The sequence below is a fragment of the Heloderma suspectum genome, chromosome 2 (assembly GCF_057233095.1).
Source record: "Heloderma suspectum isolate Gila_16-S chromosome 2, 16-S_ref, whole genome shotgun sequence".
NCBI lineage: Eukaryota > Metazoa > Chordata > Lepidosauria > Squamata > Helodermatidae > Heloderma > Heloderma suspectum.
Window position 1 is genome coordinate 340385576 of NC_139459.1, and position 18769 is coordinate 340404344.

The following is an 18769-nucleotide window of genomic DNA, read 5'->3' on the forward strand; positions in this document are numbered from 1 at the left end:
AATCCAAGTATTACAAAATACCATAGGCTTCCATGTGTGCATCTTAGCCATGTGATCATAAATTTTGCCTATTGTAAATACCTTTTTACTATAAACCTGGCTACCTCCCCCCCCCCCCCGCCCACACACACAAACTCTCACACGCATGCAACACATTCTGGGAGGATCAGCTATTGTGCTTCTGGATCTGAGCTAACATAGGTATAATTCAGAGTAACATCCTGAAATGTGTATTGCCAGGCCCAGCCCGTAGAGTTCAAGGAATTGTATAAGTTATTTTCATTGAACATAGGCTGACAATGTCACACATGTGTTTTTGCAGGATAGGACCCATGGCATACTGGCACACCTTGTCCTTCTTGTTTGCCATCCAGGAGGTCAATCAGAACCCCAGGCTCTTACCCAACATCACACTGGGCTACAACATCTATGACAATGTTTTCAGTGCAAGGATGACTTATGGTGCCATGGTAGATCTGCTGTCCTCTGGACAGGCGAATGTTCCAAACTATTACTGTGGAAGATGGAATAAACTCTTGGCTGTTATTGAAGGGGCTGAATCAGACATTTCCAAAGACATTTCAACCACGTCGGGCATCTACAAAATCCCACAGGCATGGATGATGGGAGGGGAGTTAGCTGAGTGTATCTGTGTTTTGGAATTTCTCCTGAGAGGACAAAAAGGGAGCCGTAGACATATAGAGAGAAAATCATTGTCAGGAGCGCCCTTGCTGCCTTCTGAAATCCTCAAGTAGCCAGAATCAACACAGAGACGATAGGGCTCTTTTCCAAGGCTTTATTTCCATTCAACCTAATGATGCTTACAGATGCTAATTGTATGAGCCTAATGAGGGAAACTTAAGAGAGCTGCCTACTAGGAGTTTCTAGCCTTAGTGAATCAGTTGATCTCCATTTGGAGGGTAAAGGGGGGAAGCCTCTGAACTTAAGGGCTAGGAGGTGAAAGTACACCCCTTTCCTGTGGGGCATCAGGGCGCAGCTGATGTCACGCCAAGCGGGCTGAGCACCTCCTCTCAGTGCCCTCCATCTCCTGCTTGTCTCTGTGCCCGTGCCTAGCGTCCCAAAGCTCCATTTGTCCCTCCCTCTGCCTGCCAGGGTCACTACCACTCTCAGGAATGTGATCAGGGAGGGGGTCCCCCTCCAACGGTGCCTCTGAACAGCATGCGGGTTCCTGTCCCACAGTTTCTATCTCTTCCCCAGAATCAGAACTGTTTTGGGGCTCTATGGGCTTCAATCCAACCTGACAATCATGTTTCAGAGGGCTGAAAGGGGTCTGAGAGAGGGATTTAGCTTCCCTAAATATACATGCATGCTTATTCTTGTCCTACTCTCTTGTCTGGTTGTGTCTATTGAACTTCTCCTCATTAAGAATAAATGAAGAGCCATGATCCAAAGGTCTGTGTAGTCGAACATCCTGTTTCCTACAGTGGCCAAACAGATACCTCCAGGAAGCCCAAAAGCAGGACATGAGAACAATTGTGGTCTCCCCCTGCTGCTCCCTAGCAACTGGTCTTCAAGGGTGCACACTGGGTCTGATTCTGGAGGTGATGTATGGCTATTAGCCTTCCTGATTAGTAGCCATTGATAGCTTTCTGCTCCATGATTTTGGCTAATACACTTTTCAAGCCATTGAAGTTGTAGGCCATAACCAAGTCTTGTGCAAGCAAATCCCATAATTTAGCTGGGTGCTGGGTGAAGAAGCCCTGAATTCTTCCATGCATCTTGAATCTCCCACAATTCGCTTTCTTTGGAAGATTCCATTGGGTTTGCTATCTTGGATGAGAGAGGGGAAAAAATCTTTCTCTGCACCATGCATCATTGTATAAACTTCGATCATGTCCTGTCTTTCTCATCTTTTCTCTAACCTAAAGAGACCCAGAACAGGCACATTGTAGCTGAATCATGAACTAGAAATTAAATGAAAGCTGCATTCCCAAGCATTCTTTCTTGAAAGTTAATTTTCTCAAACATGGGAGGAGGGGTCGCAGAGAAGGGTGTCTGAGGATGATATCAGTATTTAGGCAGATACATGCAAGGGAAGGCAAGTCTTTATGTAACTACTCCCCAAGCTATTGAAATAGATCAAATACCAAAGTAGCTGAACAACTGGCATATAAAAGATAAATGAGCAAACATAGAAAAATAGACTTTCCAAAAGGCCCCACAAATGCCCCCCCCCCAGTTTCAAAACAAAGCAAAGGAAAATTATGTGCTTCAAAACACAGACTGTGAGCTCGTGATAAGCAAAACCTAGATAAAACTGTACAAGTAAGTGAAATTTGCTGTAAAGTCAACACTTGAGTTTAACATTGTGAATGTGTTTTTAATAGTAGGGCTGGAAGGGGCCTACAAGGCCATCGAGTCCAACCCCCTGCTCAGTGCAGGAATCCAAGTCAGAGCACCCCCGACAAGTGGCTGTCCAGCCACATCTTGAATGCCTCCAGTGTGGGAGAGCCCACCGCCTCCCTGGGTAATTGGCTGCATGAGCCTTCACCCATCTTTACCCCCAACTTTACATCTCCCTTCCCCGTAGGATTCAATTTAAAGCCCTCCTGACGAAGTTCTTCATGCTGTGGCCAAACACATTCTTCCCAGCCCCTGTGAGGGCCAACCTGTCCCTTGCCAACAGTCCATCTTCCAGGAAGTATAGCTTGTGGATTTGAGCAGAAGGCTTACTACTAAATAGGTGGTGGTGGTGGTGGCTTTAGGGATTGTGTTGTTTGCAACTGTTATGTAGGTTAGAATCATAGAATAGTAGGGTTGGAAGGGGCCTACTGGGCCATCGAGTCCTCCAACCCCCTGCTCAGTGCAGAAATCCAAGTCAGAGCATCCCCGACAGATGGCTGTCCAGCCTCATCTTGAGTGCCTCCAGTGTGGGAGAGCCCACCACCTCCCTAGGTAATTGGTTCCATTGTCCTATTGCTCTTTCAGTCAGGAGGTTTTTCCTGATGTTCAGCCGGAATCTGGCTTCCTGTCACTCGAGCCCATTATTCCGTGTCCTGTACTCTGGGATGATTGAGAAGAGATCCTGGCCTTCTTCTCTGTTGCAGCCTTTCAAGTACTTGAAGAAGGCCATCCTATCTCCCCTCAGTCTTCTCTTCTCAAGGCTAAACATGCCCAGTTCTTTCAGTCTCTCCTCACAGGGCTTTGTTTCCAGTCCCCTGATCATCTTTGTTGCCCTCCTCTGAACCCTCGCCAGCTTGTCTGCATCCTTCTTAAAGTGTGGTACCCAGAACTGGACAGATGAGGCCTAACCAGTGCTGAGTAGAGGGGAACTAGTACTTCCCGTAATTTGGAAGCTATGCTTCTATGAATGCAGCCCAAAATAGCATTTGCCTTTTTTGCAGCCACATCACATTGTCGGCTCATATTCAGCTTGTGATCGACAACAATTCCAAGATCCTTCTCGTTTGTAGTGTGGTTGAGTCACGTATCCCCCATCTTGTAACTGTGCATTTGGTTTCTTTTTCCTAGGTGCAGAACTTGGCATTTATCCCTGTTAAATGTCATTCTGTTGTTTTCTGCCCAGCGCTCCAGTCTATCTAGATCACTTCGAATTTTGTTTCTGTCTTCCAAAGTATTAGCTATCAATTTTGTGTCATCTGCAAATGTGATCAGCATTCCCTGCACCTCCTCCTCCAAGTCATTAACAAAAATGTGGAAGAGCACTGGGCCCAGAACTGAGCCCTGTGGTACCCCACTCGTTACAACTCCCCAATTTATGAAGGTCCCATTGAGAAGCACTCTTTGAGTCCGATTCTGTAGCTGGCTGTGGATCCACCGGATCGTTGTTTCCTCTAGCCCACTTTGAACTAGTTTGCTTATCAGGATATCATGTAGCACTTTGTCGAAAGATTTGCTGAAGTCGAGATATATTGTGTCTACAGCATTCCCACAGTCCACAAGGGAGGTTACTGGATCCAAAAATGAGATCAGATTCGTCTAGGGATGGCAGAGAATTCTGCCACAGATCTCGGTGAGGCTGAATGCCAGTGCATTCGACCCCCCAAACTCCGTGGCGGAACAGCCTGCCACCTCCCCGCCCCCCCGCAGATCCCCCCCGGGACGAGACTCACCTGGGGCAGATCTTCTGGGCGGCGGCGGCGGCGGCTCCGGCGGCGGCGGCAGCGGCTGGTCTTCCGACTGGCTGCCGCTACCGCCATTTCCACTCTTGTAAAAAAAAAAAAAAAGACGTGATAGGCTACGTAAAGATTTACGTAGCCTATCATGGCTAGGTTAAAAAAAAAAAAAACACGACATGATAGGCTACGTAAATCTTTATGTAGCCTATCATGGCTGGGTAGGTTTAAAACAAAAACAAAAACTGCGTACGCAAATGGCGGCAGCTACGGCCGCCACCATTTGCGTTCCTTATTTTTGCCCGTCTTAGTCTATGTAAATATTTACAAAGACTATGACGGCGAAAATAAAGGGGAACGCAAATAGCATAGCGGGCGCTATTTGCGTCCCTTTTTGATTCCCCGTTTTAGCCTATGTAAATATTTACGTAGGCTAAAACAGGGAATCAAAAAGGGACGCAAATAGCACTGGCTACGCTATTTGCGTTCCCCTAGGGATGGCGGAGAATTTCTCCCCGAAACTTCGGGGGGCCGAGTGCCAACGTGTTCGGCCCCCCGAACAAGTTTCGGGGAGAAATCCTCCGAACCCCCCCGCCCCCCGCACACACCCCCCGGGACGGGACTTACCTTCGCCGAATGTCCCTCCCGGCGGTGGGTCGGCCGGCGGTTCGGCGGGTGTTCGAGCGGGGCGGGAGCGGCAGCTGGTCTTTTGACCGGCTGCCGCCGCTGCCATTGCAATAAAAGAAAAAAAAATGCCCCCTGATAGGCTACGTGACAATTAACGTAGCCTATCACGGCTAGATTTGCAAAGTCAGCCGTGATAGGCTACATCAATCGTCACGTAGCCTATCACGGGTGACTTAAAAAAAAAAAAAAGCGCGTACGGATAATGGCGGCCCCTATAGGGAGCCGCCATTCCCGTTCCCTATTTGGTCGCTGTAGTCTACGTAAAGATTTATGTAGACTACAGCGACCAAATAAGGAACGCGAATGGCGGCTCCCTATGGGGGCCGCCATTAGCGTACGCACTTTTTTTTTTTTTAAGTCACCCGTGATAGGCTACGTGACGATTGACGTAGCCTATCACGGCTGACTTTGCAAATCTAGCCGTGATAGGCTACGTTAATCGTCACGTAGCCTATCAGGGGGCGTTTTTTTTTTTTAAACTTTCGAGTTCGCGGCCGGGCGAGGCGGGAAGCCTCCCCCCCGGCCTGAATTTCGGCCGGGGCGAGGCGGGAAGCCTCCCCCCCGGCCTGAATTTCGGCCAGGGCGAGGCGGGAAGCCTCCCCCCCGGCCTGAATTTCGGCCGGGGCGAGGCGGGAAGCCTCCCCCCCGGCCTGAATTTCGGCCGGGGCGAGGCGGGAAGCCTCCCCCCCGGCCTGAACTTCGCAGGGGGAGCAGCGAAGTGCCTCCCCCCCACCGCGAACAAGCTTCGGTGAAAGGTAAGGGACTTTCGTCCACCCCTACGTTCCCCTTTATTTTCGCCGTCATACTCTACATAAATATTTACATAGACTAAGACAGGCAAAAATAAGGAACGCAAATGGCGGCGGCTGTAGCCGCCGCCGTTTGCGTACATGGTTTTTTTTTTAAAAAAACCCAGCCAGCCATGATAGGCTACGTAAAGATTTACGTAGCCTATCACGTTGTGTTTCCGCAGAGCACAGCCGGCCGCGGAGGATTCCAGGGGGGAGGAACGGAGCTCCTCCCCACCATTGAGGATTCCGGGGGGAGGGATGGAATGCCTCCCCCCCCCACCATCAACATAATCCGTGAAAGGCAAGTGACTTTCGTACATCCCTAGATTCGTCTGGCAGGATTTGTTCTTGACAAATCCATGTTGGCTTCGAGTAATCACTGCATTGTTTTCAAGGTGCTTACAGATGGATTGCTTGATCATCTGCTCCAGAATTTTCCCAGAGATTGATGTCAGACTGACTGGTCTGTAGTTCCCAGGTTCCTCCTTTTTACCCTTTTTGAAGAGAGGGACAACATTAGCCTTCCTCCAGTCTCTGGCACTTCACTGTCCTCCATGATTTCTCAAAGAGAAGAGACAGCGGTTCTGAGAGTTCTTCTGCCAGTGCCTTTATTACTCTAGGGTGCAGTTCATCTGGCCCTGGAGATGTGAACTCATTCAAAGTAATTAGGTGTTCTGTGACCATATGCCTATCGATCTCAAGCTGCAATCCTGCCCCTTCAGCCTGTACTTCATCTTTTCCAGGGGGGTCATAGATCCTCTTTTGGGAGAAGACTGAGCCAAAGTAGGAACTGAGCACCTCTGCCTTTTCTTTGTCATCTGTTATGATTTTGCCATCCTTATTTACTAGATGAACAACCATTTCTTCTCTCTGTCTTTTACTATGCATGTAGCTGAAGAAAGCCTTTTTGTTGCTTTTAGCATCCCTAGCTAACCTCAGATCATTCTCAGCTTTACCAATCATGATGTCATCCCTGCGATTCTGTGCTACCTGCCTGTACTCTTCCTTTGTTGCTTGGCCTTCTTTCCACTTCCTATATGTGTCCTTTTTTGTTTTCAGGTCACCTCTAAGCTTTTTGTGAAGCCACATTGGCTTCTTCTGTTGTCTTTCACCTTTTCTTCTTGTTGGAATTGTTTGTAATTGTGCCTTGAGAATTTCCTTTTTTAAAAGTTCCCACCCATCTTGGACTCCTTTTCTCATTAGAGTCACTTGCCATTTGTTGTTCAGTTGTTCAGTCATGTCCGACTCTTCGTGACCCCATGGACCATAGCACGCCAGGCCTTCCTGTCCTGCGCTTTCTCCCGGAGCGTGCTCAAGTCCATATTCATTGCATCAGTGATGCTATCTAGACATCTCATCCTCTGCCGACCCCTTCTCCTTTTGCCTTCAGTCTTTCCCAGCATCAGGGTCTTTTCCAGAGAGTTTTCTCTTCGCATTAGGTGGCCAAAATATTTGAGCTTGACTGATTTGACCTCCTTGCAGTCCAGGGGATTTGTAAGAGTCTTCTCGAGCACCACAGTTCGAAAGCATCAATTCTTCGGTGCTCAGCCTTCCTTATAGTCCAGCTCTCACAGCCATACGTTACGGGAAAACCATAGCTTTGATTAGACGGACCTTTGTCGGCAAGGTGATGCCTCTGCTTCTTACTGTGCTGTCTAGGTTTGCCATAGCTTTCCTCCCAAGGAGCAAGTCTCTTTTAATTTCATGGCTACAGTCACCATCTGCGGTGATCTTGGAGCCCAAGAAAATACAATCTGTCACAGCTTCCATTTCTTCCCCTTCCATATGCCAGGAAGTGATGGGGCCAGATGCCATGATCTTCGTTTTTTTAATGTTGAGTTTCAAACCAGCTTATAGGGATGGCGGAGAATTTCTGACAATTTCTCCACGAATCTCAGTGAGGCTGAATGCCAATGCATTTGGCCCCCCAAAATTGGCGGTGAAATTCTCGGCCCCCCACCCCCCTGGGATGGGACTTACCTCCTGCGAATGTCCCTCTCGGTGGCAGGTCCCAGCGGTGGTTCGGCGGTGGTTCGGCGGGGGCGGGGGCAGCGTCCGGTCTTCCGACCGGCTGCCGCCGCCGCCATTACAAAATAAAGTAAATAAAAAACCGTGATAGGCTACGTAACGATTAACGTAGCCTATCACGGCTAGATTTCCAAAGTCAGCCGTGATAGGCTACGTTAATCGTCACGTAGCCTATCACGGGTGACTTTGGGGGAAAAAAAAAGCACGTACGCAAATGGCGACGGCCCATGGGCGCCGCCATTTGCGTTCCTTATTTTGGCACGTCTAGTCTACGAAAAGATTTACGTAGACTACAGCGAAAATAAGGGAACGTAAGCGCTTTCCCCCCCCCAAAGTCACCCGTGATAGGCTACGTGATGATTAACGTAGCCTATCACGGCTGACTTTGGAAATCTAGCCGTGATAGGCTAAGTTAATCGTTACGTAGCCTATCACTTTTCTTTTTCTTTTCACTTTTTGTTTCGCAGCCGGGGAGATGGGGCTCTTCTCCCCGTCCTGAATTTTGGCTGGGCAAGGCGGGACACCTCCCCCCCCTTGCCTGAACTTTGGGGGGAGAAGCGAAGCGCCTCCCCCCCACCGCGAAGCCAAGCTGCGAAAAGGTAAGTGACTTTCGTACATCCCTACTTTTGCACTCTCCTCTTTCACCCTCAACAACAGGCTCTTTAGATCCTCTTCGCTTTCTGCCATTAGGGTGGTATCATCTGCGTATCTGAGGTTGTTGATAATTCTCCCGGCAATCTTAATTCCGACCTGTGATTCATCCAACCCGGCGTTTCTCATGATGTACTCTGCATATAAGTTAAATAAGCAGGGCGACAATATGCAGCCTTGTTGTACTCCTTTCCCAATTTTGAACCAATCAGTTGTTCCATATCTGGTTCTTACTGTTGCTTCTTGACCCTTGTACAGGTTTCTCAGGAGACAGGTAAGGTGGTCTGGTACCCCCATCTCTTTCAGAATTTGCCAGAGTTTGTTGTGATCCACACAATTGAAGGCTTTAGCATAGTCAATGAAGCAGAAATAGACGTTTTTCTGGAATTCTCTTGCTTGCTCCATGATGCAGCGAATGTTGGCGATTTGATCTCTAGTTCCTCTGCCTCTTCAAAACCCAGCTTGTACTTCCGGTAGTTCTCGGTTCGCATACTGCTGAAGCCTAGTTTGTAGGATTTTGAGCATCACCTTGCTGGCATGTGAAATGAGCGGAATTGTACAGTAGATTGAACACTCTTTGGCATTGCCCTTTTTTGGAATTGGAATGTAAACTGACCTTTTCCAGTCTTGTGGCCACTGTTGAGTGTTCCACATTTGTTGGCATATTGAGTGCAGCACCTTAACAGCATCATCTTGTAGGATTTTAAATAGCTCAGCTGGAATACTGTAATCTCCGCTAGCTTTGTTGTTAGTAATGCTTCCTAAGGCCCGCTTGACTTCACTCTCGAGGATGTCCAGCTCAAGTTCAGTGACCGCACTATCATGGCTATCAGGGACATTCAGATCTTTCCTGTATAGTTCTTCTGTGTATTCTTTCCTCCTCTTCTTAATCTCATCTGCTTCTGTTAGGTCCCTGCCTTCTTTGTCCTTTATCATGCCTGTCTTTGCACAAAACGTTCCCTTGAGATCTCCAATTTTCTTGAAGAGATCTCTAGTCTTTCCCATTCTGTTGTTTTCCTTGATTTCTTTCCATTGTTCATTTAAAAAGGCCTTCTTGTCTCTCCTTGCTATTCTCTGGAACTCTGCATTCAGTTGGATATATCTTCCCCTTTCTCCCTTGCTTTTCGCTTCCCTTCTTTCCCTCAGCGACTTGTAAAGCCTCCTCAGACAGCCACTTGGCTTTCTTGTATTTCTTTTTCTTTGGGATGGATTGAGTTGCTGCCTCCTGAACAATGTTACGGACCTCCGTCCATAGTTCCTCAGGCACTCTGTCTATCAGGTCTAATCTCTTAAATCTATTCCTCACCTCCACTGTATATTCATAAGGGATATGATTTAGGTCATACCTGAATGGTTTAGTGGTTTTCCCTATGTTCTTCAATTTAAGCTGAAATTTTGCAAGAAGCAGCTCATGATCTGAGCCACAGTCAGCTCCAGGTCTTGTTTTTACTGACTGTATAGAGCTTCTCCATCTTTGGCTGCAAAGGACGTAATCAATCTGATTTCGATATTGGCCATCTGGTGATGTCCATGTGTAGAGTCACCTCTTGTGCTGTTGGAAAAGCATGTTTGCTATGATCAGCGTGTTCTCTTGGCAAAACTCTATTAGCCTTTGTCCTGCTCCATTTTGTACACCAAGGCCATGCTCGCCTGTTATCCCGGTGATTTCTTGACTTCCTGCTTTAGCATTCCAATCCCCTATGATGAAGAGGACATCTTTTTTTGGTGTTAGTTCTAGAAGGTGTTGTAGGTCTTCATAGAACCGATCAACCTCAGCTTCTTCGGCCTCAGTGGTTGGGGCATAGACTTGAATTACTGTGATGTTGAATGGTTTGCCTTGGATTCGTACTGAGATCATTCTATCGTTTTTAAGATTGTACCCCAGTACTGCTTTTCCCACCCTTTTATTGACTATGAGTGCTACTCCATTTCTTCTAAGGGATTCTTGCCCACAGTAGTAGATATGATAGTCACCTGAATTAAATTCGCCCATGCTTGTCCATTTTAGTTCGCCGATTCCCAAGATGTCGATGTTCAATCTTGCCATCTCATTTTTGACCACCTCCAGCTTACCTTGATTCATTGATCTGACATTCCAGGTTCCTAAACAATATTGTTCTTTCCATGGGACCTTACTAATCATTGTTCTGAGTTTATTAAAATCAGCTTTCCTAAAATCTAGGGTACGTGTTTGACTATGCTTGGCTTTTGCTTCCCTTAGAACCAAGAACTCAAGTACCCTGCTTTCCTCCAGAGTTCCTGTAACTGCTAATTTATCCACTAAGTCATCTCTGTTGGTTAGGATCAAGTCAAGGATAGCTGATCCTCTAGTTCCTTCCTCTACTTTCTGTAGGAGGGTGTTATCCGCCACACAAGTCAGGAATTTCCTGGAGGGGCCATGTTTTGCAGAATTTATCTCCCAACAAATATCGGGGAAATTGAAGTCCCCCATTACTACTACATCGTGCTTCCTTGAAACATTGGCTATTTGCTCTCGAAGTTTTGAGAAGATGAAGATGAAACAAAGTTTCATCCTCGTCTTCTCCTTGTTTGGGTGGCTGGTAGTAGACTCCGACCACCAGGTTCCTTTTATTCTTTGCTCCATTTATTTTGATCCAGATGCTCTCTGGATCAAAATAAATTTTGAGGTTCCTGTTCATTTGGGTATAAATGTTTCAAGGTAAGCATCAGGACTTTGAACGGTGACCAGAAATGGATTGACTATCATGGAGTCAATGTTTGAGATCTGACACAATATGTTCTCTGAGATCAGTCCCAGTCAGTACTTTAGCTGACTACAGTGCTTTGAGAAGATTCTACCCCTAAGGTGGCCTAGAAAAAATGATAGATAGATAGATAGATAGATAGATAGATAGATAGATAGATCATTGTATATGGCAAAGGAAAAGTTGTATAAATCCAGACACACCACCTAATTAAATAAAATCATCAGCTTGGCTGAAAGTGTAACTGCAACGAGGAAAGAAATGGAAACAGAATGTTATGGGGACCCAGGAGGGCTGCTGCTTCAATCTAGTTTCAGGCACAAGTTCACTGTCAATAAACTCAGCTAAGGACAGGTCCTATCTTTGGGCTTTTCAAGGAGATTCAACTGAGTTGTTGTTGTTGTTCAGTTGTTAAGTCATGTCCGACTCTTCGTGACCCCATGGACCATAGCACGCCAGGCCTTCCTGTCCTGTGCTCTCTCCTGGAGTGTGCTCAAGTTCATATTCATTGCATCGGTGATGCTATTTAGCCATCTCATCCTCTGCCGTCCCCTTCTCCTTTTGCCTTCAATCTTTCCCAGCATCAGGATCTTTTCCAGGGAGTTTTCTCTTCACATTAGGTGGCCAAAATATTTGAGCTTCACCTTCAGTATCTGTCCTTCCAATGAGCACTCAGGGTTGATTTCCTTTAGGATGGACTGATTTGACCTCCTTGCAGTCCAGGGGACTTGCAAGAGTCTTCTCTATACATTGCCCTCCTGAATATGTAAAGGGGGAAAGGTGATAATGTAGTAAATATTTGGGGAAGGACGCTCTGGAGTGAATGAGCCATTCAGGGTGGGATAAAGCTAATCTCATTGGGGGAAGTTAGACCCCCATTGCATGCTGTGCCCTTCTATTGTCTTCCATATATGGGAAAAGCTGTGATTCAGGCCAGTGGAGAAAAGCAAAGTACAACATTTGTGATTTTGTCAGGGTACTAATCCCTTCCATTCCTTTCTAGGTTGGTTACAGTTTTGTATCTCATGCTCTTAGTGATAAAACTCAGTTCCCTTTCATGTACCGGATGGTCCCCCAGGAAGAAGCCCAGTACCTGGGGATTGTCCAGCTGCTCCTGCATTTTGGATGGACCTGGATCGGTGTCTTTGCTCCAGACAATGACAATGGAGAAAGGTTCCTGAAGACCTTCACACCTGTGCTCATCAGGAATTCCATTTGTGCTGCCTTCTCACAGCTCATCCCAGCAATGAGGTTGAAAAGGGGCTCCCTGCCCCTTGAAATCGTCCCCAAGTGGAACAAAGTCAACGTATCCATCTACTATGGGGAGACTCGTTCCTTCTATACTACAGTAGTCCTCTTCCAAAGAATGGCTGATAGGTATGTAAAACCCATCATGGGGAAGGTCTGGATCACAACAGCTTTGTGGGACCTCACCTTGACCTTGACATATGACCTTCTGTCTTCCCAGCATGTCCGTGGCTTTTTTTCCTTCTTAATCCATTTAAACCAAAGGCCAAAATATGACAGTTTGGAAACATTTTTTGATGCTATGGGGTGGTTTGGAGAGAATGCCTTTGAGTGTTCATATTTAAAGCATGCCTTGTCTCTCAAAGAGAGGAAAAGGTGCAGAGAGGAGACGACCCTGCCGCCCTTGCCCAAAGATGTGGTTGAAAAAATTCTGTCTCTGGACAGCTACAGTATCTACAACCTCGTCCAAGCAGTGGCACGTGCCTTAAATGCTGCACTTTCATCCAGACACAAGCGGAGTGTGATGGAGAGTGGAGACAGGCTGGGACTGCAAAGGCTACAAGCATGGCAGGTATTCCTTTTCCCTCACAGATAACTCTATTGAATGTGACAGCCATTCAATGATGGAGTTGTTAAACATGGGGAAACTGGTCCTTCAGTGGAGAATCCCAGCTACAGGGTTTCTTATTTTTCTTTTATGAATGCTTATATTTCAGGAACTCCCTGCCACTATAACTGAAAGTTACACTATCTGACCCTTTCTGCTACCATCAATCATTTTAAAGTGCTTTTAAAACCTCCTAGTAGCTTTGGTATAAGCGGCTCAGGTTTGAGATGGGCACCACCTGTAGAGACAAGGTGAACTATTAAACAAGTTGTTTTATTAAAGTGATATTTTGTACATAAGGAATACAATTATTAATTTTGTTGTTTCCAAAAGAATAATCACTGACACTTCTTAAGGACTCAAGAGATACTGTGGCTAATACAATCCCACACCCACCAACATGCTTTCTCCCTCTCCCTAACTACCACCAACTGACTAACTGACTCTTCCTGTCAACTCCTTAACTGTCATTTTTCAGCTGTCATTTTTCAACTGGCTTCCACAAATGTAAATTGTCTCTTGCTAATCTTTTGGAGTTCTTCGAGACTGTCAATATACCTGTGGACAGGGGTGATTTGGTAAATATCTTTTACCTGGACTTCCAAAAGGCTTTTGACAAAGTCCCTCACCAAGGATTCTTGAGCAAACTTAGCAGTCATGGAATCTGAGGAGAGGTCCTCTGGTTAAAGAACAGAAAGCAGAAAGTAGGAATAAACAGTAAATTCTGCAAAGAGAGGGATGTAAACAGTGGGGTCCCACAGGGATCTGTATTGGGACCAATGCTTTTCAACTTATTCATAAATGATCTAGAATTAGGAGTGAGCAGTGAAGTGGCCAAGCTTCCTGATGACACCAAATTATTTAGGGTAGTTAAAACAAAAAGGGATCATGAGCAGTTCAAAAAGGATCTTTCTAGACTAGGAAATGGGTATCAAAATGGCAAACCCTTTAAGCAAGTATACATTGGTGCACATTGGGGCAAATAATAATCCCAACTTCAAGTATAAGCTGATGGGATGTGAGCTAGCAGTGACTGACCAAGAAAGAGATCTTGGTGTTGTAGTGGACAGCTTGATGAAAATTTTAACCCAGTGTACAGCTTCTGTGAAAAAGGGAATTCTGTGTTAGCCATTATTAGGAAAGGAATTGAAAGTAAAACTGCCAAGAGCATGCTCCTGTTACACAAATCTATGGTGCAACTACACTTACTGTGTACAGTTCTGGTCACCGCCCCTCAAAAGTGGTATTGTAGAGTTGGGCAAAGTGCAGGAAAAGGCAACTAAAATGATCAAAGGGCTGGAGCAACTCTCCTACGAGGAAAGGTTGCAACATCTGGAATTGTTTAGCTGGGAAAAAAGGAGGGTAAGGGGAGACATGATAGAGGTGTAAAGTTTATGCATTTTGCTTCATCTCCCATAATAGTAGAACCCGGGATCAACCCATGAAGCTGAGTGATGGGAGAGTTAGGACAAATAAAAGGCAGTACTTCACACAGTGTATAGTTTGATTACGGAATTCTCTACCACAAGATATAGTGATGGCCACCACTTTGGATGGCTTTAAAAGAGATTTGGAGATATTCATAAAGGAAAGGCTAGTATGGCTCCAGGTCCTGATGGCTATGTGTTACCTCCAGTTTCAGAGGCAGTATGCCTATGTACAGCAGTTGCTGGGAACATGGGGTGGTGGTGCTGTTGCACTCATGTCCTGCTCGTGAGTTTCCAGTGGGCAGCTGGTTGGCCACGGTGTGAACAGAACGCTGGATTAGATGGACTCTTGGTCTGATCCAACTTCAGGGCAATTCTTACATTCTTATGTCCTTAAGTCCCGAGTCTTTGGAGATCAGAACTCCAGTGGATAAGATAGGGCTACCCAGCTGAATTTCCTGGTTTCTCAATGCTGGTGTTTTTTCTGCTCTTCTAGTTTCACCCTTTCCTGGGAAACCCTCACTTCTACAGTACTTCCATGGATGGAGTGTATTTGGACGAGAAGGGGGAATTGGCAGCCAAGTTTGACAGTATGAACTGGGTGGCATTTCCAAATAAGACCTTTGGAGCAGTGAATTTTGGGAGTATAGATGGACATGGGTCCTCAGATGTAAAATTTACCATTGAGCAAGATGCAATTATGTGGTCCAGGTGGTTTAACCAGGTGTGTGAAAACCATTACATTAGTCCCTTTAAGATACGATAAGTTCTAATAAACACACACACACACACACGGGGGGGGGGGAGATTAACAGAGTTAAGGCAAGGGATAGTAGTATAGTAGGACACATGGGCACAGAAAAGCTGGTGAATTATGGTGACATCATGACCATGTCAGGGCATCCACACTCAGCCCACCTTGCAGGTATTGCTCTGTTCACCTGGCCAAGTCAGAAGGAAGTCATGCTTTTTGGATTTAGATGAGGCTTCACCAATCCAGATGCTTCAGAATACTCATATTCACAAGAACTGATGCTGCACACTGCTATTCCCTTCAGCATGGATGAGGCCTACTCACACACAATCCCTGGCAGCTCAAGAGACTGGATTCCAGCCTAAAATTACAATTCAAACTTCAGCATCGTGTAAGGCTGCGGAAGCAGTATCAGAGCTGCGTGCCTTCCACGTAGCTGGACATCAAGTGGACCACTCAAACCCCTCCCCAGACAACAAAAGTAAAAAGGCCAGGGGATACTTGGTAAGAGTAAAACTAGACCAGGGCTAGGTGTGCATAAGTGCTTTTCATCGGTATGGATGTGCACTCTAAACTGTCTGGGCACATTATGCATTCTGTATACTGCTTTTCTAAAGTTATTTCCAACTTCTCATTCTGTATCATGCAAAATACTGCAATCAATGTCATTGGGTGAGCTACGAGGTATAGATGCAGATGAGAGAGATAGCGTCCCCATGATGGGGTCATCTTGGCATGACACAAAGTGTAGATCTGGCCCTGGCCCCATTGAACCTTCTTCCTCCTCTGTGATTCATTTCCGTGGACAGCACCTAACACTCTTTGCTTCATGGTCCCCGTCGGTCTTTCTGGCAAGACCCTTTCTCCTTCCAGGTGTACCGAAAGCTGCCGTCCAGGATCTGCCACAGTGACTCAGGAAGGACAGCCACTTTGCTGCTATGCCTGTTCTTTGTGCCCAGAGGAGACTGTCTCAACTCAGGAAGGTGGGTGTCATTGGAGAAACGGCAGCGTTTGGGGGAACTGGGTACTCTTGCTTATTCAGAGAATTTTGAGAGATTTTGAAAGCTTTGACCACAGGCTCTCATCTGCTCCAGGAGATTCACAATTAATTTATGAAAATACTTTTACCCCACCTTTCTGTGGAAAAAGGCTGGAGGTGTCTTAAAATGACAGAAAGTAAAACACCAGTTGATAGATAACATCCTAAAATGAATTAAAAGAAAACAAAACAACTACTAACATCACAGAATTAGAAAATAATTCCAGAGCCAAGAGTACATGACCCGAGGCAGGCCTCTTTGGGGATACGGGTGCTGCATCCCCACTGCCATACTTCAGATGATAAGGAACCATCAATAGGTCCTCCAGCATTGGGTGAGCAGCTGAGCAGGCTCCTTTGGGAGCAGGTGGTCCTTAATGTAACCATGTCCCAGACCACTAAGAGGGTCGTAAAGTTGAAGAAGGACATTTTGAAATGGGCCCCAAACAAACTGGTAACCAGCGTAGATGGAGCAACACTGGCGTGAGGTGACCAGAGTGCCCCACACCAAATAACAATCCTTCTTCTGCATTCTGACACAAGCACAGCTTCTGAACACAGGGCCAAAGCCAGCCTTGCACAGAGTGTGATCCAGAAATCTAATCTGGATATAACATAACTAGGGCATGAATTGCCATGGCCTGCTCTGACTTCTCTGGGAAGGGCTGCAAGTGGCCAACTAGCCAAAGAGGCTCAAATGTGCGCCTGGCCACAGCTCACATCAAAACATCCAAGAGCAGTGCTGCATCCAGAGGCCGTCGCAAGTGGCATTCCTGATCCTGAAGGCTGAGGAGTGCAACTCCATCTGGGTGAATACCTAACCCCAGATCAGTTCTGACTATGATGAGGAAAGGGTAGATTTCCTACTACTCCCTCTCAGTTCACATTCAACCCTCAACCCTTGATGTGACCGTTTTTGTGAATACCATCGCGCCCCAAGTCTATCTTATTACAGATTCTAATGGTACAGTTTACCATTTTGGAAGTGATACTGCTTTCAGTATCTTTCTCTTTCTCCTTCTGCTTCTCCTACTTCTCCTCAGATGCTGACCACTGCACAAAATGTCCTGAAGATCAATATCCGAACAAGGAAAGAGATCAATGTGTCCCCAAGGATATAACCTTCCTGTCCTATGAAGAATACTTGGGGGTCATCCTGGCTTCCTTTGCTCTGTTCTTGTCCTTAACCACAGGCTATGTGTTAGGAATCTTCATTAAAAACTTAGACACTCCCATAGTCAAAGCCAACAACCGGGACGTCTCCTACATTCTCCTCATCTCCCTCCTGCTTTCCTTCCTGTCCTCCTTTCTGTTTATTGGCCATCCAAGGAAAGTGACCTGCCTTCTCCGACAAATGGCCTTCAGCATCATCTTCTCTGTTGCTGTGTCTTCTGTGTTGGCCAAAACGATTACTGTGGTGCTGGCCTTCCTGGCCACAAAGCCAGGGAACAGTATGAGGAGATGGCTGGGGAAGAGTTTGGCCAACTCCATTGTCATTTCCTGTTCCAGTATCCAAGTTGTCATCTGCACGATCTGGATGGGGATGTCTCCGCCCTTCCCTGACTCTGACATGCATTCACAGCCTGGGCAGATCATCCTTCAATGCAATGAAGGGTCTATTGCTATGTTTTACGTTGCCCTTGGCTACATGGGCTTCTTGGCTGCTATCTGCTTCATGGTGGCTTTCCTAGCCAGGAAGCTGCCTGGAGCCTTCAATGAAGCCAAGCTGATCACCTTCAGCATGTTGGTCTTCTGCAGTGTTTGGGTGTCCTTTGTGCCCACCTACCTGAGCACCAAGGGGAAATACATGGTTGCCGTACAGGTCTTCTCCATCTTGGCCTCCAGTGCTGGCCTACTGGGCTGCATCTTCATTCCCAAGGGCTACATTATTGTATTGAGGCCTGATCTGAATACAAAGGAGCATCTAGCAACAAAAACTAAAGATTGCATCTGATTCATAGAATATTCCTGTAAATGTTGAGAATACATGTGCAGCATAGAAGTAATAAAACCCATGTATTAGTCTTGGGAAAGGAGCCCCTTATAGATTGCTATGAGAACAAATCCCTTCACAATTAATGATGAAAGTGAATGCATGAATGCTCTGTGTTGGCCACTGGCCATTTCAGCTAGAGGGTTTTCCTGCATGGTTTTCTCTTAGCCTGATTCTGAATGATGTGTGTTGTTATATGTAATCAAGAACACTGGACTTTATGCATCTAATGAACATCTGGGGTCACCTTGATGTGTTTGACATGCCCTTATCCCCCAGCAAAAAAATGTGCAATTGGAGCACATTTTTGTCTCATGTTCCTCACATACTTTCAAAGTGCCCATTGTTGTTGCTCACACCTCTGCACATGCTCTGTGGAAATGGGTTTTGACCAGTTTTGAGCATGCGAAACCCTGTTGCTGGAAACGTACCTTGCAGTTTTTTGATCTTCAGTTTCCTGTTGTTTGGATATGTGACCAGATGTTGAAAATACTTGCCTGTCCTTTACAGATTCATTTTCACTTGTATTCCTGCTGTTCAGTTAAGCCTGTGCATTCCAGTCTCTGGAGAAAATGAGTGGTGTATGTGTGTGCGTGTGCAATTGCCCCAATTTTTAGTTCAGGGATTAATCCCTATTTCCAATCTATGTTTATTTCATTTTGCATTGACCTGTTCTCATTTTAGTGTACACACAAAGACCAACCGATAGACATGAAACCAG

The 18769-nt window shown here is 46.1% G+C and overlaps 1 protein-coding gene across 1 annotated transcript; it reads left to right on the forward strand.

Moving 5' to 3' along the window:
- The first annotated feature begins 452 nt into the window (after nt 1–452).
- On the forward strand, nt 453–18009 carry LOC146355184 (vomeronasal type-2 receptor 26-like). The gene is made up of 5 exons (XM_084829856.1): nt 453–614; nt 11984–12799; nt 14759–14986; nt 15873–15999; nt 17099–18009. The coding sequence occupies exons 1-5, from the start codon at nt 453–455 to the stop codon at nt 18007–18009; spliced, it is 2244 nt and encodes a 747-aa protein (XP_084685982.1).
- Nucleotides 18010–18769: the final 760 nt, after the last annotated feature.

Bases quoted from the DNA above. Each gene is read 5' to 3' on its own strand.
- LOC146355184 (XM_084829856.1), top strand. From the start codon at position 453: ATGACTTATGGTGCCATGGTAGATCTGCTGTCCTCTGGACAGGCGAAT. The intron at 14,987-15,872 runs GTGTGTGAAAAC...CTTTCTGGCAAG, and splicing joins GGTCCAGGTGGTTTAACCAG to ACCCTTTCTCCTTCCAGGTG. The intron at 16,000-17,098 runs GTGGGTGTCATT...ACTTCTCCTCAG, and splicing joins GACTGTCTCAACTCAGGAAG to ATGCTGACCACTGCACAAAA.